Source organism: Sparassis crispa, assembly GCF_003851025.1.
Source record: "Sparassis crispa DNA, contig_000016F, whole genome shotgun sequence".
Lineage (NCBI taxonomy): Eukaryota > Fungi > Basidiomycota > Agaricomycetes > Polyporales > Sparassidaceae > Sparassis > Sparassis crispa.
In genome coordinates this window covers 24,388-45,923 of record NW_020939763.1, presented here as the reverse complement: position 1 = coordinate 45,923, position 21,536 = coordinate 24,388, and the positions used below count along the sequence as shown (strand labels likewise).

The 21,536-nt window shown below is 55.4% G+C and overlaps 7 protein-coding genes across 7 annotated transcripts; 3 read left to right on the top strand and 4 right to left on the bottom strand.

Moving 5' to 3' along the window:
• Nucleotides 1-54: 54 nt before the first annotated feature.
• Nucleotides 55-691, bottom strand: SCP_1700180 (hypothetical protein; the record flags this gene model as incomplete). The annotated part of the gene is made up of 2 exons (XM_027764806.1): nucleotides 55-342; nucleotides 404-691. The coding sequence occupies 2 exons, from the start codon at nucleotides 689-691 to the stop codon at nucleotides 55-57; spliced, it is 576 nt and encodes a 191-aa protein (XP_027620607.1).
• A 401-nt stretch (nucleotides 692-1,092) lies between these two features.
• Nucleotides 1,093-1,503, top strand: SCP_1700170 (hypothetical protein; the record flags this gene model as incomplete). Its single annotated transcript, XM_027764805.1, has 1 exon — nucleotides 1,093-1,503. The coding sequence occupies one exon, from the start codon at nucleotides 1,093-1,095 to the stop codon at nucleotides 1,501-1,503; it is 411 nt and encodes a 136-aa protein (XP_027620606.1).
• A 1,091-nt stretch (nucleotides 1,504-2,594) lies between these two features.
• On the bottom strand, nucleotides 2,595-4,728 carry SCP_1700160 (hypothetical protein; the record flags this gene model as incomplete). Its single annotated transcript, XM_027764804.1, has 5 exons — nucleotides 2,595-3,130; nucleotides 3,187-4,234; nucleotides 4,291-4,419; nucleotides 4,472-4,633; nucleotides 4,693-4,728. 5 exons carry the CDS (start codon nucleotides 4,726-4,728, stop codon nucleotides 2,595-2,597), a joined length of 1,911 nt encoding a protein of 636 aa, XP_027620605.1.
• Nucleotides 4,729-6,061: 1,333 nt separating this feature from the next.
• Nucleotides 6,062-6,492, top strand: SCP_1700150 (hypothetical protein; the record flags this gene model as incomplete). Its single annotated transcript, XM_027764803.1, has 2 exons — nucleotides 6,062-6,352; nucleotides 6,403-6,492. The coding sequence occupies 2 exons, from the start codon at nucleotides 6,062-6,064 to the stop codon at nucleotides 6,490-6,492; spliced, it is 381 nt and encodes a 126-aa protein (XP_027620604.1).
• A 3,505-nt stretch (nucleotides 6,493-9,997) lies between these two features.
• On the bottom strand, nucleotides 9,998-10,225 carry SCP_1700140 (hypothetical protein; the record flags this gene model as incomplete). The annotated part of the gene is made up of 1 exon (XM_027764802.1): nucleotides 9,998-10,225. The coding sequence occupies one exon, from the start codon at nucleotides 10,223-10,225 to the stop codon at nucleotides 9,998-10,000; it is 228 nt and encodes a 75-aa protein (XP_027620603.1).
• A 6,927-nt stretch (nucleotides 10,226-17,152) lies between these two features.
• On the top strand, nucleotides 17,153-17,732 carry SCP_1700130 (hypothetical protein; the record flags this gene model as incomplete). The annotated part of the gene is made up of 2 exons (XM_027764801.1): nucleotides 17,153-17,383; nucleotides 17,448-17,732. 2 exons carry the CDS (start codon nucleotides 17,153-17,155, stop codon nucleotides 17,730-17,732), a joined length of 516 nt encoding a protein of 171 aa, XP_027620602.1.
• A 338-nt stretch (nucleotides 17,733-18,070) lies between these two features.
• On the bottom strand, nucleotides 18,071-21,527 carry SCP_1700120 (mRNA-capping enzyme subunit beta; the record flags this gene model as incomplete). The annotated part of the gene is made up of 12 exons (XM_027764800.1): nucleotides 18,071-18,229; nucleotides 18,288-18,440; nucleotides 18,493-18,521; nucleotides 19,642-19,766; nucleotides 19,978-20,055; nucleotides 20,109-20,137; nucleotides 20,201-20,224; nucleotides 20,295-20,447; nucleotides 20,548-20,669; nucleotides 20,748-21,021; nucleotides 21,084-21,133; nucleotides 21,188-21,527. 12 exons carry the CDS (start codon nucleotides 21,525-21,527, stop codon nucleotides 18,071-18,073), a joined length of 1,536 nt encoding a protein of 511 aa, XP_027620601.1.
• Nucleotides 21,528-21,536: the final 9 nt, after the last annotated feature.

Genomic DNA, 21,536 nt, shown 5'->3' with positions numbered 1-21,536 from the left:
CGAGGCTAAAATACACGAGCAAAGGTCGCAAATCCCCGAATGTGTACCTGCACGCTATTTTTCCCGGCGACAACTGAACTTTACAAGTGCAGGTAGCCTATCGATGTCGGCAGGATCGTCAAAGTCGTCCGGCATGCTCAAGATGTGGCGGAACTCCTCGAGCGGGACTTGCCACCGGGCCAGCGACTTGTGCGCATATCTTGGCCAGTCGAAGTCGGGTTGCTTTTCCATCTCGTGCTTCATCTCCGACCAGTTCGAGCCCTCGAACCCGAGAGCGAACGCTATGCGATCGCGCGTGTACCACAGCCGTTTGAGGCATTCATGGGGAGAAAGTGCCTCGTCCTGCCGCCGCGATACCGAATCAAAACTACATGCCGGTCTGGAAAAGGGGCCATGTGCGTACCGCGTTCTCCGTTTGTCTTTCCGTCTCAGGTGCCCGTGCTCGCGTAGAGGATGAGGACTTCTGCAAGCTTATGCTCTCGTCCCCGCTTGACAGGTGTCCCTCGTCGTGTTCACCTTGTCCATCGGACGTAGGGGTGTTACCGTGATGCCCATCCCTGTGCCGATCCCGGGTGAGGTGATTCCCCTCGCCGTTTTGAGAATACCGACGAGATGTGCATATGACAGGGGGGCGTAGTGCACGCTCGACCCCGACAGAACGAGTCAAGTACAGTCGAGAGAGCAGAGACATGGCCGCGGGTGGTAGGGCTAGCGAAGAAAGGGGTCGACGACGGCACCTTGATGGCGCACGCCTTGAGAAGGGGATGTGCGTCTATTCGATCGCGCACGGTCTGGCAGCGTCCAGTGGGGGGATGGCGTAATATTTTATGAGGAGACTGGAATCGATGCGCGACTGCGGGAAGGGGCGCGGGCGGGGATGGTGAGGAGGCAAGTATCAGCTGCCAATGACGGTGCGGCGAGCGCGTCAAGCGTCGACATACAAGGATGTTGGCGATGACGTCAAGCCGACTTCGCTGCGGATCGCGGACTCGGAGGCATTCCCCGAAACTCTCCCTTCCTTCAAAACCCTGTCAACCAAGCTCGTAGAGTGGACCGGCAGATATCCCTTGAGTGGGCACGGCCGAGCTGGACATGGCATTCGTGGAGGCGTGCACAGTCTGTATGCTCATCGCTATCGCCATCGCCATCCTAGCGCACCGGCAGACCGGCGGACCCCCTTCGAGCGACACTGCCCGAATCGAAGCAGACGAAGTTGAAGCCATATACCTCCGGCTATTCGAACGTCTCCCAGCAGAGCTTCGCCAGCTCTGGCCGGAGTGGGACACCCAAAGTGCGTTGGACTTCATGCCGAATTCGTGGGTGCCGAGACAACCCTGTTTGGACGTCCATCGCTACTGGGGGGACGCGCGCGGACGTCTCGTCTGCGTTCGTCGGATGGCTGAGCAGTTGGTATGGGCGGATAGAGAGCGCGCCCGGTGTTCCGCCGCTTCCGTACGCCAGGTGGATGTAGGCACGGAACACAGCGGAGGGTGCGTCGGGTGAAGTTCTGACCTTGCTTCTGAGGCCGCCCAACCACTACACGGCGCGCCTAGCGTGCAGTGGCGCGCGGTGTGTACGAACTTGTGATGTGTGTTTTTGTCCCCGTCTTCGCGGTGGTCCTCACACTGTTTTGGCTTCGTTCGCGAGTGAGACTGTCCCCGGTGTACGGCCACATCCTGTTTGTGGCTGACGAATTGACCTGCTCCTAACGATGCCTGCACTGATGATATCATATAGGAGAGTGGAAGGGGTGGACAGCAGAGAAGGCCAGAAGGACACAAGATCACCCAGCGGCTGGTTGGAGATCCGTCGGGCCTTTTTTGCCATTCCGTATCAATACGAAAATGACTATAAGAACTGGAATCGTTAGGTATGCCTGGACCTGGACCACGTCAGTGAGCCCTATCTCACCATCTCATCTAGATAACACTAACATCGACGCTGAGCAGCCAGTCTGCTTCCGCGTGTTCCCCAGCCCGCCAGGAACCCGGGCCTTGGTGCAAGTCACGCTCAGACCAGCAGTGAATGGCGTTGGGATCGTGCGTGTTTTACCAGCGGCACATACCGCAGTCTGTGATCACGACGAGCGTCCTGTGTATCACCGACACCACTTAGGCCGGCTGCCAGGGCGGCATGAGCAGAACCTTACAATCTCAGGGTGAGACGTGCTGATTTGCTTCGTTACTGAAGTCGCGTCCGGAGCGGGCGACGGTGCCCGGAAGCATATCAGCCCGAAAAGTACAGCCACGTCGTCCGTGGACACGATCAGGACTCTATATCCCGTTCACCTTGGGTCGCGTGGGGCCTCTATATTCGATCCGAGAGCCACGTTTAGACCGGTCTCATTCTGGCACAAAGTACATACGATGACAAGATGACTGGACGTAATGGAGCGCAGTAATATATAGATCGTGGTGAAGGTCCAAATACGAGGATATGCGTGAACGTCAGACGGAACAATAGATTATACCCAAGTCACAGAAAAGACATAAGCGACAGAGGAGAGGAGTATTTGGTGCATACATTAGGGCATCGAGACGCCGACGAATGGCGAAGTGGACGAAGCGTATATGGTGGTGACGCTCCCAACGGGTTTACGACAAAGTGTCGACGTCCGACTCCGCCAAGACACCCGCACCAGACCGTTCCAGCGTCTCCTGCCGTAACTTATCTAACATCCCCGGAGCATAATTGCTGAGGGGACTGTGCAGCCCAGCACGGTACAACCTGCGTAGCTCGTCGACGAGACCGGGAGGGATGCATTCAGTATGAGCACCCGCGAGGCTCTCGAGAGCGATGCACAGCTCGTCAAGCACCGACGGGAGGCATGGGTTCCAGTGCGTCGGATGACGAGGTCGTCCGTTCTCCACCGCTATTTGCCTTATGGATTGTGGGGCCTGTGAGAGCAAGACACGCAAGTCGTCGAATAGGCGAGTCTTCTCTTCTGTCTCCTGGCAAATTTTCTCTTCTATCTCCTCGGGAATCTTTTCTTCCATCTCCTCGGTCAGCTGTTCGTGCACGGAGGAAACGTACGTCGCGAAGTGCACGCTGAGGATGCACGTCTTCACGAACGTCATCACGTCTGTACGTGAGTTGAGCCCTCTGGCCCATTCGATGAGAATAGAAACAGCTGTCGTCATATAATCAGCCTTGGTATTGGCGAAAAAGCAAAGTATGAGAACGAACCGTCCGCAGGGATCTCGCATCTTTGAAGGCAACTCTTCCAGTTATCCCACAAAATGTTGCAAACCTCCGACGGAGATCCCGTAGCTCGCCCATAGCGCACGACGACTTCGCATATCGAGCCGCATACATGCCCGCCGGGCCCTTCGAACGAGGCAGAGCCATCGGAGCGGCCAGAAACCGCAGTCAGGATAGAAAGAAATTTTGGTGAAAGCTGAACGGGTTCACTGCGAGCGTCCTCCGCTAACAGCCTGTCCACGAGAATGGCAGTCAGGTCGGCGGTGCCATCGTCATATTTGTCTTGCCCGCTGTGTGGCAGACCATGCTCAGCGCCTGACTTCCGTACGCTCGAGCGAAGGACGCGCTCCTCGAGGATCTCCACAACACAGCTCATGGCATCGGCAGGAGTGAGGTCGTTAAGGCAAGAGTCATTGATTTCTTGCAGGGATTTACGATCTACGAGGGAGTTGTTGATATGCACTAATGCATCACGATCCCACCGCTGTCCGTCGTGTGTGACCACACGCCGCTCACGCACAACATCGTCTTTCTCGCCAAAGCTGGCTATGGTGAACAGGAGCCATGAGAGCGGAGACTTGTACGGGCATGATGCAGAAAACACCGGGGCGGTAGCCGTCAGCATCCAGAATGAAATCCAGAAGGTGACGATGACGGTGAGCATGATTGCCACCGCTTTATTGAGCTTCCACGCGAAGCAGAGAAACGCTGCAAGAAAGAAAGCGACGGATATTTGCAGGAGCAGGGAGATGGCGCTCACGACCATCTGGACACCCCAGCGGTGAACGCCATAGTGTCGAAATCGGCGGACGCGAACGATATCTCTGGGTTGCTCGGGTAGCTCGATCAAGTATTCGCGCAGCCATTCTTTGACAAGGATCCCAATTGACGCAGAAAGAAGACTGCAACCGAGACTTGCAAACCACATGGTGTTGTAGAATACAGTGGTGAAAGCAATATTCTTGCTTGTACCCTGTACATCTTGATATGTTGCGATGATGAATGCAGTCAGAACGCCTGAAAACAGACCGGCCTGCAGGGCATGATCAGAGTCGCATCCAGTTTTTTACAAACGTGAAGTCGACGAACGAAAGTGAGCAGACTGTCGATGTGTTCAACCCAGCGGTTCCTCGCTTCATTCGCGTGATTTTCTAGGATACGTGCACACTCTGACCATGCCGTGTAGGCGACTGTACTGGACCCTGCCTTGTCTTCAGGCTATATCGGAACAGATTCAGATATGCTAACAGTCGAAAAAGAAGGTACACACTTTGCTTCCACCGGCCAAGCTTACCCCACTGGTGCGGCGATTCGGACGAGCAGCGCTGCCAGGCCTTCGGATACGCGACGGGATGCTACCAACACGGGGACTGGGCGTCGACAACGGTGTCTTCTCTTCCTCCTCTCCATCCAGAGCTTTATAGGTCAATCGCTGGAACATGATCAGTACTAAAGTCTTGTATGGGGGCAACGGTTAGGCATTGTACGTACCCTACTATGTGTCACTTTCCCGATCCTAACAGGCATTGTGAATTCGCGCACTACAAGAGATAACTTGGAATAAGTGGGAGGTGGAGACGAGAACAGGTTGGCCTTATTTCAATGTTCTGATTATATAGAACCAGAACGAAGCGCACTGAGGGATAGGCTTCATTACCGACCTCCATCGGATGTGCTTGCGTGCGCAGCTGGCTTCAATTTGACCATAGCATAGCATAGCGTCTTAATGAAGCGGGTCGCACTGTCGTGAATGAGGCGAAGCAGGAGCAAGGATGGAGAGAGGTCTGCTGCAGAAAGTGGTAGCGGCGTCTCTGCCACATCTGTAAGCCCTACTCGCTGAGAGATGACAAATGCGCATTCCGCTGCGCAAACTCAAAGATCATATCACAGTGCGAAGAGAGACCACAACAGAGTGTATGATCGCCCGACACTGCATAGTGTTGTGCTCATGTATATGGCCACCGGAGCATGTCGCGAAGGCCTGGCAAAGAACAACGAAAGCAGACATAAGTGCGCCGTTAGAACGAAATGGATAACAGGCAGGACGTACCGCGCTAATTTTAGATCAAACAGACAATAAAAGGTTGGTGCAAGTATTTTGAAGTGAGCACGTCCGGAGTAAGGTAAGTGGAAGCATCAGCGTATTCGTTCAAAACGCAGTATGAAGAGAATGTCAACGCGCCTCGCTATTGGAAATGTAAGCCATGGCATGGATAAGGCATAAGCGTACGGACGCAACGCATGGCCTAGCAGAAGGCCGATATCGAAGCATGGTAGTCAGGCGCTCGTGTTCTTGCGACGTCGACTCAGAACACCACCGCGCTCTAGCTCCGGACCATCGAACCCTCTCCAGTCACTTGAGCTGAGCGAACTGCCAAATGGCAAGATCGACGGCTCGACGAGAAATAAAACAATCCATAGAAGTAGCAATGTCAGTAGACAATCCCTGCGGCGTGGAAGCCGTGCTGTCAGCTGGTGGCAATATTGCTGTTTCCTGCTCTTCCGAATAAGTAAACACCGCCAGCGCTAGCGAAGGCGCAGCTGTGGTCCAAGCCAGCAGAATCAGCAACGATGTCTCAGGGGTCATCTTCGCAGCGTCCTCGTTGAGAACGGCCGTACGGACAGGCCTTGCAAGTTGACTGAGTCTTACACGATATGTGAGACGCCCGGAGGTTGCCGAGAGTTGGTGACGGGCGCTCAGACCGTGCAGTGTTCTTCGTCTTTGAAATTGTATTTTCTCGCTGTAACTTAGCTTGCCTACGGAATACACGCGGTTCAGTGCATTTCTGGCGATCATATAGCCAACCACAGGTCGCAAAAACCTTATATGGGCACATGGAGTCTGATAGTGGTTCAACCCATGCCAATGCAGTCTCCTAGAGACGAGGGGTGTCTGGATGGCCTCGGCATGCAGCGGACTATCAACCAGAGAGTGAACTCGAAGACCGGGCTTAGGAGGCCGCAGAACGCGCGCCAGCTTCAAAGCTTCATGCACGATAAGCCCGCGCGCCGTGTCCGTCTGGCCATGCGCAACGCGGACGCTGCGAGGATGGCCCCTGCGATGATACTCAGTCCGCTCGGACACCTCGTTCCTGATGATAGGCTGGCTTGGACCACACCTGCGCCTTCGGCCGGCAGCGCACTCCTTCCTGTCAGTGCGCGTCTCGACCGGTGTCGGTCCCAACATCGCTCGCCGCGCAGGCCGCCAGTTTGCCAAGGCGGCGCGCCGGGGCGGAGGTTATCGAGGACGACGACGGTCGGGTCTCGGTGGGGAAACCGCCTCGTGGCTGATCACAGGCGCGACAATGCAGACTGATTGTGATCCCCCCGTCCAAACAGGCCGGAAGACCAAACGCCAGCGCTAATTGGCTCTGAGCGTAGAACGCGCACTGCGGATGAGAAGTTCGTACTAGCAACTGGACGAAGGATGGGTCGAGTTGGGATAGAGATGGGGTGGGGTGGGGATCGTGGATGCAGGCGGGGATGACAGTAAATGACTAGAAATTCCACTTGGAGCGCACACACAGGGGAAACGGGGACTGGGAATAGGAGACGCAAGGGCGAGACGATAATTATCTTGGGCGCGCGCGAGGGGCACTGGAACGTAGGAAGGAACGACGGGAGTAAAGCTAAGCAATAGAGGACAATGAGGAGATCGTTCTCAGTCTGCGGGACGTTCGGGTGCTGGCGCTGGCATGGTCTCCGGCCTGGAAAGAAACTTCGTGGCGATCTGGTATAAAGAATAAGAAACCCGCAGTACCGCGAGTTTTGGACACAGGAATGTGTCGGTGAAACTGACACACCGAGAGATCGTACGTTGGAGCCCCGCCGCGCTCCAATCTCCACAAACGAGGCAGTCAGCCACCAGGAACGAGCAAGCGAGCGAGTAGGAGAGGTGCGCTGGCACATTCACCAGTCGCGCAAACCCAAACATCCTGCATATGCGCTTGCACGAAAGGAGGTGCAGTCGGCGGCGCAGTAGATACTGAGCACAGAGATGCGCCAGAGCAAATCTCCGTTCCTCGTACGTGCATCCGTCGGAAGGGGAGAATGCCGTAGACACCGCGGGGTGAGGGCGAGGACGACCGGGCATGTGTGGTAGACGCGTGACCCGCATCGAGCATGCGTGCGTCGGGTGAAGTGGTGGCAACTGGAGGAAGGATGGAGGCAGCTGGAATAGAGATGGGGCGCGGAGGGTCGACGCGGACGGCAGTAAATGACTAAACTTCAACTTGTAGCGGATATACTCAGAGAGAGAGTCAAGGGATATGCAACAGAAAAGTATAAGCAAAAGACAATATTGCGCGCAGGAGGGGCATAGGCATTTAGGAAGGACCGACGGGAGTAAAGCCAAGCAATCGAGCCGCGATCGAGGACGTCGAGAATATCGGCTTTGCCAGTCGCTCGACTGCTAAGGGGAGTTTGCAGCATCCAAAGATCATTCACACCAGACTGGGTCATACAGGCGCATTGCATGGCTTAGTAAAAGGCCGCTGAGCACGTCGCCAGGGTCGCGACTCGAAGTGCGGCGGTCAAGTGCTCGTGTTCTTGCGATGTCGACTCAGAACACCTCGCTCTAGCTCCGGGCCTCCGCACCCTCTCCAGTCACTTGGGCTGCGCGCATCGCCTAATGGCAGTCGATGACGACTCCATCCGACACCATTACGACCACCCGATCTTCGTGCAGATGGGCGGTACGAACTTGTGTGTCCGCCGTGTAATCTATGCCCTGCAGAGGGTTTGTGTTAGTATATTGCATGCGCCCTCGACTCCCCTTCCCTCTCACCTGTCTGTCGCAGTATCGAAGCCCATGAAATGAATAGTATCTAGTGGCTGCATGCGTTGGACCACAATCGACAGTGCGCCGTGTCCGTCCGGCCGTTCTCGAGGAGGATGATGCAGGGATGACCGTGCGGCGATACAATCCGCTCTGACACCTCGTTGCCGATGACGCTGGCCGCTGCTCCTTCGCTGATGCTGGCTACTTCTTCCCGTCGGTGCCCTTCTTAACTCGTGTTGGTCCAAACATCGCTCGCGCAGCTCACCATCTGCCAAGGACGTGCGCCGGAGCGATCCAGCGGAGACGCGCACCTCCCCTCCCAGCTCCGCCGACATACATCCCAAAACCCGCGCAAGATGTCGATGATGTCCCGCACTTCAACAACGTGCATGAGTCATGCACGTTGTTGAAGTGCGGGACATCATCGATGACGATCCATGCCAACCCCAGGAAGCACTCCTGGAGCCTGTCGTCATCGCAAACTCGCCTCGTTCCAGAGATCTTATACCTATCGTCGAAGCCATCCCAGTAAGGGCTTCCGCAAGACCAGCAACCGTAAGGTTTGGCGTTGGAAGACCCATACTGGGCACGGAAGTCATGGTAAGCGGAGAACGTGCCCATGTGGATGCGATCGCAGGCAAAGGCGGAAGTGTGTGACATCAGAGCCTCTTGGGCTAACATGACATAACAAATACGGGTGTCATGTAAGTCAAGACCTTATACAACACCTGTATTTGTCATGTCGTGTTAGCTGAAGAGGCCTGCTGCTGCTACTGCCTCGACAGGGCGCGCAACGCGCTTCCCGACGACCTCCCGGGCCTCCAGCATGGAGAGAAAGAGAACCCGTCGCGGCAACCTGGTCCAAGGACCATCACAGGCCTTCGCTGCGCGCATAAGGCCCAGTAAAGCATATAAAGCATAAAAAGCGCGTCGACAAGTTTCGACAAGGCGGATGAGAGAAGGTGGGAGGGTGGTGCAAGCCGGGACGACCACGTGAGTCCGAGGACGTGGACGCGGACAGCAGTGAACGACGAGCGGCGCATATTCCGGGAAGGAAACCCGGGGGTCGGAGGAGCGATATTTGGGCGCGCGGTGGGGGGGGGGGGGGGGAGGGCACATGAAAAGCACACCGAGGAGATTGTCTCGCAGTCTGCAACAAGGTCCTCTGCGGGGTCCAAAACCCCTCCAAACCAACCCCCCCCTCCCCCGCCCTTCTGTAGCAGGGCCCGCTCTTCCGATGACCCCGACGCACGAGCTCGCTGGGCCTTTACGCACGCTTCGAGTGCGAGAGGCCCCGTCTGGACGACCTCGACTATCCAGTCAGCCCGAGTGACTCAACATCTGCGCTTGGGAGAACACGCAAAAACCGCGGAACGCGCGCACAAAATAACGGGGTGCGCCCCGTCCATATGCGTGCAGCACTGGCCCGGGGACGACCGCTGATAGCTCGTTCCTGATTTGGACCACGCGCCAACCTGGGGCTGGGGCTCACGCGGTCGCCCGGCGGTCGGTGTGCGGCACGACATCTCTCTCCCGGCGGAGAACGCGCCCCATCCCCCCTGTGCGAGCGACAAAATCGCGATCCCCGCCGGGCGGGTGGCGAAAACGAACGCTGGTCGGCTCCAGCACCGCGGACGAGAAGTTTGGAGTCGTGACCGCGGCGGGATGGAGGATGGTGGATGGAAGGAAGGAAGCCAGGGAGGATGGGGTGGGGGGACGTGGATGCGGTCGGCGGTAAATGAGTAGAGTGTGACTTGCGGCGGGGATCCGAGGGCCAATTAAGCGATGGGGACGTATATATATGGCGGAGACGATGATCATGTGGGGTGCGCCGAAGCGGTTGGGGCAAGGGGTTGGGGCGTAAAGCTGAACCGATTTTGACGAGATCGTGCCCAGTCAAGGCCTAATTAGGCGCTCTGCACCATCTGAGGATCGTTCGCGCAGAGATCCGCGGGATCGTGTGCGCTGACGCACCTCTGTTTCCCAATTTCTGGACGAGTCCCACCCGCGCTGCCTTTATGCCGCGTTTCGAGATTCGAGCGCTCGGCGCGCACGCGTCTGGGAAGGATCAGCGAGGCGCGTCTGGACGATCTTGGTGAGGAACGAGCTCGTAACGAGCGTTACAGCTTGAGGACGCCATCGCAGAACGCGCGCGAGGTCACTTGAGAGCTTGATCGCCTGGGAGCGGAGAATGTCCACCGTCGTCGCGCCGCCGGAAGCGCACGCACGAAATGCCGCCACCATCGGAAAAGATGAAGACGACGTCGAGGAACGAGTGAGCGAAACGCGGGGACGGCTGGCGGCGGCGATACGGTTATACCGCAGATGGGGACATCTGCGAAGTAACGGTATCGCGGTCGCCCGTCCTAGTGCGTGATGCGGATGGGGGAGATGTCCGAGTGGCGAAGAGGATAGATGGGTGTTGATGCATGATGAGCTATCGCTGGTTAGGATATGTCTTGTTTGCGCCGGGTAGAGGATGGCATGGTCATCGGTGCGGTAACCGTGTCTCTGAGGTGGGAGCGGGCGAGGGGACTGTGCGAGGAGGTTAGCGCGAGCAGCTCTATAGGCTACAGGAAGGACCCGGATGGATGCCGACTCTTGCCGAGGATGATCGATGAGAGCGGACAGAATTGCCACAAAACAAATAGCGCACAGCAACTGTGTAAAAGATTAGTGCTTTTGAGTCAGGACTAGAGCTTGCTCTCCGAGCACGAATTTGAAGAGCCATGGGCAATATCGGTGAGCGCGGGGCCGGCCGACGGACTCGCCGTATGTTTATGCGCTATGCGCCCTCGCGGAACAACTAAATATTCCCCCGCCCCGCGATGCTGGTCAGATAGAGAGCGTCGAAGGCGTCCAGCTCCCCATTCGCCGACCCGCCCCCCCCTCGCCTTCGTTCTCGTCCGCGTAGTCGCTTCGGACGCGGCCATGTGTGAGGAAGAAGCCTGTTCCATCACAGTCAACACATCTAAACTGGTGCTCCTAGGACCTCGAAAAATAGGCCAGCAACCCTTATCCATAAGGGTCAGGGCTGAACACCCTCTGTCTGTCTGGAAAAAAAATAAGGCTTCCAAAAAAAAGTTTCTCCCATGTGTCCGGACTGGATCAAGGGTTGGAGCCAATTTTGAGCCCCAACTTTGTCCGAATTTACCTAAGGGTTCTCAGCCAATATTCCGAGGTCCTGTGCTCCTCCATACCCTATCGATCGCCTCTGCCCGCATCATCTGGATGACCCTGGCCTGGATATCCTTCGCTCGCTCGCGCCGGTCGTTCGTTCGGTCTCTGAATTCGTGGCCTGGCAAAACCAGCAGGATGCGCGTGTCTTTCGCGAGGCCGTGTCGGGAGACGTCGGATTGTCTCCGCTGGCGGGATGAAGAGCGCGATGGCGTATCCGGAGAGCAACAGCCCGCTGCGCCATATATATATATATATATAGCGGTGAACGCTGAGGGAAAATTGCGATTTCTGGACTTTCCAGACGAACGATCCGGACTGACCATGAGCTGGCGAGGCGAGGAACCCCTCCTCCGCACGGCAATGCTTCCTGCTCCCGATCCTCCTCCACTGTCCTCATCGTGCAGCATGCTGTGGTCCTGGTAAGATGATCGGACGCCAATAAGATATTTCTCTCGAGGTTGAGAGTCGTACCAACGATGACGTCCACCGGGGACAGCCTACATGGAAGCTGCAAATTCGACAATGATAGCGACGAGGAATTCGTGCGATGGCACGAATTGCCCCTCACCGGTCACCCTTGGACCGGCCGCACTTGCAGAAGGTCCCCGTGCAATAGATGACACCTAGGACAGGCCTGCACATTAGATGAGGAGCACTTGCCCCCGAGTGTTTGGCTCGACAATGATGTACCCCCCTTGTCTCCCTGGTAGAGCCAATAATGGTCTCAAGGAGAAACTCATGCTCAGGCCCTCCATTTTTTGCTTGCAACAAGCAAAATGAAGGGGCCTGAGCATGAATTCCTAGTTGTGACCATTGTCAGAGTTTACAGATGGTGTGTAGACCAGGCCAGGCTCGATGAACGTAGGCTTGCCTTGATGGACATAGGCAAGAGCATTGAGGGAGGAACTAATGGCGAGATGGACAATGCTGAACCAGGAGCTTTCATTCTCAAGTTTTGGATTGGGGGGTGAGACATCTGATGTAACAGTGGATATGGCGGAAGAGAGCGACGAGGAAAAACTGGGTGAGCGGTGCGGCTCTTATCTAGCTAGCTATATATATGCAGATGCGACCGTGTTTGTCATAAGGTTAGGGCTATGCAGACGATCCTTCCTCCGATCGGATGACGCAAAGCGAATAAGAAGCGGGCGACAAGTCGCGGAGAGCTGCGCAGTTGGGATCCGTTGGGCGATAGGTGCGCCTTCTGTGCACGTGCTTATACTATTGTCGGTTGTGTTCAGGAATGAATGCAGGCGCTTTATATCATATCATATCACAGGCTCACTACGCGTATAACCACCACATTGCAGAAATCTCTCCGATCCACAGGCCGGGCCCCCCATCCCAGCGAGCAGCGGTCGCAGCGCGGTAGTTCTCGTGTCTCTGTCTCCCTCGATAATCCATCCCACCGCGTCTCTCGTCGCTCATTCTATTTCGGTTCGCATCCGAGAGCGCGACGCGATAAAAGCGGGCGGGTCAAATGTGCGATCTGGACTCTGCACGGCAGCGGCACTGACATGATATTCCCAGCGATAGAGAGACGCGGAACGGGAATGGCGGCGGTGGAGCGGTTGGCGTCGTGGCGAGAACGACGGGTGTGTGGACCGTGAACGAAGGGGCCCGCTGCCGATTCGCGCGCGCTGCCAACTTGTGTCTTCGCCTTCGTCTTCGTCGTGTGCGCTCGCGAACGGGTGAGGGCCGCAGCGATTCGCGTTCGGCCAGCCACAGTCGGTCTGCTTCGACGTGCGAAGCGCGGAGAACGCACCCCTCGCCGAGACGACACCCCAACTATCCGAGAATCTCGCAAACCTCCAGGGTGGGCGCTGTGGAAGTGCGCACTGGCGGGCGGTCAGGATGGAGAAGGCTCAGCGCGCGGACGGAAGTGACGGACGGAACCAGCTTGGGAAGTTTGTGACCTCCTCATCGTCCGATGGGAGTGGCCGCGAACCGCGGGCGTGAGCGTGCGTGAGCGTGCGCGCAGTCCGCCGCCGCCGCCGCCCGCACCACCAAGTCATCCGCAGTGCCCGATGGTTCACCCGAGGACGAAGCTCCGCTCGCCCGAACGCCGAAAAGGGGGGAGGTTCGAGTTCAGCGGCGAACGTGGGCGACGGGACGATGACGGCTGGCTTGCGCACTCACGTTGGAGAAGCAGAGGACCTTCCAGGTACTTCGTACCGCCGCTACATATTGATGGGGATGAGGACGCGTAGGGGGGCTGTCGTAGTGGGACCTTGGTGGGGAGCGATGAATCTGATATTAAACGCGTGGATAAACCCACGCGAGGTTCGGTAATTTGTCCACCATCGATAGGTGTGGTCATGGGTAGCTGGCGAACGGAGCAGAGTCGGACGATGCTTTGGCCGAGCGCGCGCCTCTGGATTCTGCTCCTCTGCTGCGCGGAAGCTTTACCGAGGCTCGGCTCGTAGATGGATGATGAGGGGTATGCCGGAAAGGGGTCAAATGCAGATGCGTACCATGGCAGATGCGAGCGGGCAGCGCAGCGAACGTCAGCCACGGGAAGGTGACGGCTAGACTGCACCTGCGGAACGTCGAGGCGAAGCAGCGGCTGTGCACAGAGGGCGTCTTCCGGCTATTTCACGATGACCACCGGGCGCGCGGCCACTCTTTGACGAGGACGTGGAGGGTGCGTGCACCCCCAGGCGGGAGGCTGGCTGTAGGCCAATGAACGCGATAAGGACTGGCGAGGACAGACATTCCTGTCGTGAGTCTCACACAGAGGAATTTGAATGAGATGAAATGGAGTAAATTATCGATATGCAGCCCGTTACTGTGTGTTCGTCGTGGGCGCGTGGGCAACTAGAGAACAGGTCGGCGTTGCGTGCGACGACGGTGAATGAGTTCCGCCTGCAACGCCGAGCCCCCCGCACCGTCGACTGGGACCATCGAAAAACCTTCGCTGTGAATGCTATGATGAGTGAGTCTTCGCTGCCTGATGCGTCAGGCAATGGGTTCTTCCACTTCCGAAGCCCAAACAAGTGCGGCTTGCGTTTCTGCATGTCTAGCTGCAAAATGAGTGCCGAGTGAAGTTCGTGCACCGGCTTCTTGTCCCGTCTAGTCTTTCTACGAACGCACCTGAGCCGGTATATGACAGCAGGTTCGGGTGCTGAGCGCTGAGTGCTGAGGATGAGGCTGGTGCGTCGACGTCCAGCTTTGTATATCTGGCTGATAGAGATGGAGATAAGAGAAGCATGGCATATTCACAGCGCCGATGGTGGCGGGCGCAGTTCGACGAGCTGCGACTGTGGAGGTCATCAGAAAACTCACCCCTCTGGGACGCCCGGAGATAGTCGACTGCAGCACCTGGAGTGTAAGGCTCAGTGCAGTGCCGAGGAGTGGGAGAAAGACGAGGCGGAGATGGGGGATAGAGAGAGGCGTAGCGCAGAAAGCGTCCATCGATTGTCGGCAGTTGGGCGTAGGCCAGATGCATGGTGCTGTGCAGCCCGCGGATATGACAGCAGGAAGAGAGACACCCGATGGGTCGAGCGCGTGCACAACGTCTCGAGTCTCCGCTAGTTCTCGTCCTTCTCGGCCCCTCCGTCCACGCGCGGCAGGCTCGACTTGCAGCTTCTTTCAAACGCAGTCAGGCTCAGGAAGGCGTCGAACGCTAGCTACGCGCGGCCATGGGAGAGTTAATATACGTCGTTTGGGGAGCCTCGTGGGTGGAGTACTGTATGTAGGTGAGTCGTATCAGGACCCCGGATTATAGGTGGGGAACCCTGAGTGCCATCCAGACAAACTTTGGGCGAAATCCACGCACAACCCTGATATAATCCAGACAGTTTGGGAGAAATTTTTTGAAAAGCCTGGTGCTGGTCCGGACATTTTGGCCCGATAGAGCCCTCGGCGAGCGCCAAAATGGCGCTTTCGGGAGCCTGATGCCGCCATCCACACAAGATTTGGGGGAAATTGGCACTTCACCCTGATTTCATCCAGACACAAAGGTCGAATTTCGGGTTTCGGCGCTTAGACATTTTTGGGCTCGCCGGATCAGGGTTGTTCACCAATAATCCGGGGTCCTGTCGTATCTCGACTACCTCGATCTCATCTGGATAACTCCGAGATCGATCATGCTCAGCGTCCCAGAGCGCGCACTCCGAAATCGCCCGCGGCGCGCAAACTCACACACCGATTTGGCAATTGTGCGTTTTCCATGGTGTACGCCTGTTCATGACAAGTTCCTGATTACCGTCTTGCTCATAGGTGCGGGGATATCACCGCTGAGTGCTTTACCTTGTGAGCGATGCACCCTTCAAATTATAATTCGGAGGCGTTCCGCACCTTGTCTTGCCGGTTGAAGGTTTGCCATGACCTGTCCCGGTTTTGTTACGGCTTGGAGCGCCTTGGTAAACAAGTCGAGTCTGAGTGATATAGAGCACAGGGACGGATTCCAGTCGTAGAACTTGGTAATGTTAACGAAGACGCATCACCGAAGGGAAACGCGACTAGGCACTAGCCTGTTTCTTCTGAAGACCAGGCCGAGCCCCGGATACGATAGTGGGAGGCATCTGTCCAAGGTAGATTGCTCCTCACCTTTCCGACATGCTTATCTTCAGCTCGGCATATACCGAACGCCTTACGCCTTTGGATGACGCTGTCTGCATCCCCTCCGACATGTGCAGCCGTCTAATCCACTTTCCTCGGTATTGGCTACGTTCCTCGCCTCCCGCATGCCCTCTCGTCGATACCCTGCTCCTGACATATCCTCGACTCGAATTCCGGTGTGCACCCATGAGTAGATTTTGGGAGCAGGATCCAAGTGCTATCCATAGACGGCGAGTCTCATTCTGTCCTTCCATCCTCGATTGTCAGTGTGCACTGCTGACTAGCTCGTTGCTGGGTATGTGCAGTTATATGGGACTTAGTGACGACCTGCGTTCATCCTAGATAATTTTTGAAACCGCGTATGGTCGACGAAGTCGCTGAATATCCGAACCGGTTGAGAACAGGCGAGGGAACAAGCAGCGTTACCGATGTCTACGCGGGTTCCCCGGAGTGCTGAACATCGGAGAACACGTCATGGTGCGCAGGTTGATCGTGATTTCGTCTCAATCTGTGCAGATCCTTCTCGGACCGCCCAATATCCCTATCCCTGGCCGCGCTCCCAGTCTTCGCTTCAACACGCCGCGTGTTCTCCGAGAACGCTCCGCGTTTGCGTGGACGTTATCCCGCGTGATCTCCATTTCCGCCTCGCCTGCTGTGCATATCCTCATCTGGTGGTCCAAGTCATGCCCAGGTGAACGAGCTTCGAGCTACTGTCCAAGGTGACGGTGATGCCACGCATGTTTCGTGTATGGCACATACGGCCGGTGAAAGGTGGGTGGTGCATGCTTCGAGAGCCGGCACCTATACAGGCGTGCTGCAGCGCGAGCGGTACTTATTTGACGAACCATTATTTTGCGCATGCGAACTCGAGCGCTACTGGTGGATGGCACGCTCGGCACGGTGAGTTTGGAGCGATTATCCTTGCGACAGAATGTCCAGCGACGTCGCTTTGCGCTTGGTCTGCTCGTGTTGCTCTATGCTTCGATGCTTCGGAATAGATAAGTAGATCTCGACCTCCCGCTCGTCTGTTAAATGCCTAATTAACAGTTCGTCAGGATGAGTGTGTAGGAGTCAAGCAAAATTGTTCATCATGAAGAATAAAGTACAATAATATGTGTGGATGTGGGAGAGAAAGCACGCATTTATACCACGGATGAGGGAGGCACATATACGATGGAAGATTCATTGTTCCTGGACTATGAGATCAGCTGTGGAGGCGACGAAACATACGAAGGTGACATTTCCCGACGAGTCCGTGCTTACTGACTGGGATGGAACAGCAGCAGCAGGCCGTTCACCACATCTGTACGTAACTCGAGCCCTCTGGCCCATTCAACGAGGTTGAAACAGCTGTCATCATACGGTGAGCCTTGGTATTCGCGAAAATGAGTAGCATGAACACGAACCTTCTGCAGGGATCGTGCAATTATGACTGCAACTCTGCCAGTTATCCCGCAAAATGCTGCAAATATCCAACGGACATCCCATAGGGATGACAGTCAGGTCAACGGTGCCGTCGTCATATTTGTCTCGCACTCGGTGCGACTGGCGGTGTTCGGCGCCTGGCTTCTGGGTACTCAACCGACGGACATGATCTTCGAGTATCTCTGCGACGCAGTTCATGGCGTCCGCAGGACTGAGGTCATTCAGGCAAGAGTCGTTTATCCCCCGCAATGATTTATGATCGAGGAGGGAGTGATTGATATGCATCGCCATCCCACAGGGGTCCTTGTTCCGCGACCGCATGCCGCTCGTGCGCTACGAAGCTTTCGCCATTGAGATGCAGCTCTTACCTACATGCCGCGAGGTCAACGCCGAAGACGCGGTAGAACGCGTGGTCAGTTTCATGACTATGATGCATAGGAGCGGTGAGAGAGGCGACCAATACAGGCACGAAGCAGTAAACGCGGAGCGGGCAGCCATCACCACCGCAATGAAATCCAGCAACGCTGAGCATGATGGCTATCAAAGCCACAATTATCACAATGTCCATGGGCTGTTCGGGTAGCTCGATCAAGTATTTACTTAACCAGGATCCAATTAACGTAGAAAGGAGACTGCAGCCGAGACTTGCAAACCACATGGTTTGTAGAAGGCGGTGGTGGAGGTGAGATTTCCGATTGTAGCTGGGGTATGTTGCGGCGATGAATGCAGAAAGAACTTCTGGAAATATACAATCGCGTGATGTTAGTCGCATTGCAGTTTTTACAAATGTCGACGAACGAACGTGAGCACACTGTCGACATCAGGGGGAAACCGAATGAGTTTAACCCCTGGCTTCTGTTACGTGATCTTCGAGGATACTTGCACACTCAGACCACGCCGTATAGGCAACTGTTCTGGACCCTAATCTGTCTCCACGTTATACCAGAACAGACTTAGAATAGACAAAAAGGATAGACTCGGGCGGCGAACACTGCCAGGACTTCGGATATGCAACTGGCACCAACATGGCGACTGGGTGACGACCTTTGTCTTCCCAATGATGCGCCAATAGATGTCAAACTTAAAACCCGTATAGGTTAGTTATTGCACGTATCCTACTTTGATTTGCTTTGCTTACGTCAATAGGCATGAGAATGTGCTGCATGCGCGCGCCGCAGTTGGCTTCAGTTTGAGCGTAGCATGACATGCAATGACGGGTTCCACCAAAGAATCTTTGCAATGAGGTAGTACTGCCGTGAATCAAGTAAAGTAGCAATGGGGAGGAGAGGATCTAGGCACAGAAGTCATGCTAGTGTCTCCACCTTTCTGGAAACCATACTCACTGGAAGATTGGGAGATGATTCAAGCGCACCTGCTGCGCAAAAATCAAAGATCGTACCACAGCGCAGGCAGAGACCACAGTGTGTGATCGGCCAACACATAGAGTTGTGCTCGTGCATAGGCACATTGGATCATGTCGCGAAGACCTAGCATTGAGCAAAGAGCGCGGACACGGGTGCGCCATTCCAAGATCCGGATAGTAGGGAGATTTAGTCCATTCAACAGCCTATCGGCCCTAGATAATCTGCGAGACCATTTACGATAAAAAGCCCCGGTGCATCCGTAGAGAGGCGAATAAGTGTACTACCTTGAACTTTGCTCAGAACAGTACGGTAAACTGGAAGAATGTGTCGCGCACCGGCAATTCCATCATATTTACAGCGATGAACTGGGCCTCTAATGAACTTCGAAGTAGGTGCCGCTTATCATAGGATATTCCTAGTAATAGGTATTTCAGAATGGACTTTCAGGCCGCATCAAGCATGCAGCTGTGGTTCAGGACAGCACAAGGGCTCATAGCGCCGTGAGGTGGCCGTTTAGACTACTGTCCTCGCGATATCGTGCATGCAAGAACTCAGCGCTATTCACTCAGCCTTATCTGCGACACGTGTAGTCATTCAATGAATGGGAGAGCGCCCAATGCAGAGAAGAGATAGGAGCTCACAGAATGGGACACAATCACATACTACATGACCTCGACATGCTTGCGAGGGCCAACACACAACCCAGGCCACCTATTAACGCGAGTCGGCTATTGATCCACACGGCTGCACGGCAAACATGCGAACGGCGCAAAACCTGACATATTTGTCGGGCTATTGTGACCGGAGCAGACTTATGGCGACTCGGCGAAAGGATTTGGACAAGGCAATCGAGCCTCATCTGACAGCAGCATAGCACTTATAATATTGCACGTAAGTAGTACTCAACAGAGATTTGGGAGCGAAAACGAACCGAGGTACTGGCAAAAGCTGCCTCAGAAGGGGAAAGCGCCCAAATATACTGCCCGGAAAAGCAAAAAATTCTGGGAGTATTCCTTGAGAGTAACTGACCTTCAAGGTAGTCTCAGACGATGACGAGCGATATATATTATATCAACTTCCGTTAGAAATGGACAGCGCATAAACGTAAAGGAGGAATTAGCGGCGTACCGAACCGGGTGAGCGAGACAGCGACCACATCTAGTACGACGCCTTTCGTGTGGCATCGATTCACCTGGAGGTCATTGATTGGAGAAGAAGAGCAGAAGGCAAGGTCCGTAAAAACGGTTTTCAAGCTAAAGATAAACCCTATTAGCGAAAAGCTCCTAAAAGCTACCTGATGCAGACAACTCGTTTGGTAGGCGCTGACGGTATGCGCATTGCCAATTGGGTCGAGGATCTAGGGAGGGAGGGAGGGAGGTATATTTCGGCTTGGGTCCCAATCAGGAACGCCGGTTTTCTGTACTATACATGGTAGGTGCTCCAGAGGGCCGATACTTCGCTCACGGGTTGGTTTTAGTGCAGGTAGAAAACGGGTACGCGTTGAAGGCAGGCCGCCGGAATAATGCACCGTCGGCAGGGATCCTACGTTCCAACGCAGAGCGAGAATGTGATCAAGAAGATTCCTGTAATGTTACTTCAACGACACTTGTACTAATAGTACAGCCTGAGCTCAGAACGTATCAGTTGGAAACGACCGAACGAACTTCACGAGATATTGCAGACATACAATTGCAAGACCCTGGATTATTGCCTACCACCGATAAATGTACCCGTTCACCTCAACGCCCTGGCCCTCCACCCGGGACGCCGGCGTTCCGCACTAACACCCTAGCGTTGTTGACAAACACTCGAATGAGTTCGTCGAAAGCACTGCGCTCGGCTTCTGATGCGGAAGGATCGCCGCGCTTTGCAGACGTCGCCAGGAGGTACGTCGGGCGTGCGATCTCAACCTCGAGCTCGTGTAAGACTTCGGGCTGATTAATCAATGAGTAGTCAATGTCATTACGTGAACGGAAAAATACGAGCACTGCAGACGGCCAGAGAACAGTTAAATGTAACATTAGCACCACGTACCTTGGACGATAGTCCGGCAGACGACGACGTTACTTGGGTGAGGTCGATAATGCATTCTTCGTGAGTGTAGCTCATGCGATCCTTCCGACGGGTATGTGTCGCCGATCCTACCGGGGGAGGAACTAGAGCCAATGCCCGGATCGAGATCGATAGTTATGTCAGAGCGTAAAAGAGGGATACATTGAAACAACGAAACTCACCCGGTATCTCCACGTTCACGCTGATACGCCAGTCTGAAGCACGCTTCGGGCTGTAAATGTCCAGATCGCCTAGCCGCACCTTGCGCACGCATGCGTGTATCTCGCCCGTCTTCTCGTCACGCGTCATGCGGATGCGGTCGTGGCCGTCGGCCTGGTAGAATGAATCGACAAGGCGGAGGTGGGTGTAGGTGAGTGGGGACGGCGTTGGCGCTGAAGACGTCTTCGACGATAGCATTAGATCGTTGAGAAGGGTATTGAAGTGTTTATGCTGCATCTGGGTTACGAAACGTACTTGAGCTTTCTTACGGCACAGAAAAACACCTCGAGAGTACTCACCGCAGACATGTTCGACTCGAAACGATATTCGAAGGAGTTTGGCAGCAAGACTTCACCACGACGTAATCTACGACGCGTTTCGAAAATCAAATGGAAAAACTCACTCGTCTCGACGAGAACGGGTAGCTGCAGACGATGGCCGGACACCTTATCCCTCAACACGCCTACCTTTGCCTCAACTTCGACGGTGCCCGCTCCCTCCGGACGGGAATTGATCATGGCGTGGACGAAGTCTGCGACCTCGCGGATAAATTCGTCGAGAGGTTCCGCGCCTAGGATAGATTGCGAAAGCGGCGGAAGTGTCGCCGCATATCCGTTTCCATTCTGCGGTTTGTACGAGGTAGAGGGAGCAGAGGGATCCGGCGCGGGAGTGTGGCGGGCGCGTTTGGGCGGGCGCACCGCGTCGTGTTCGCCGTCGACGTCGATGTAGTCTCTCTTGTCCATTCCCGAGGT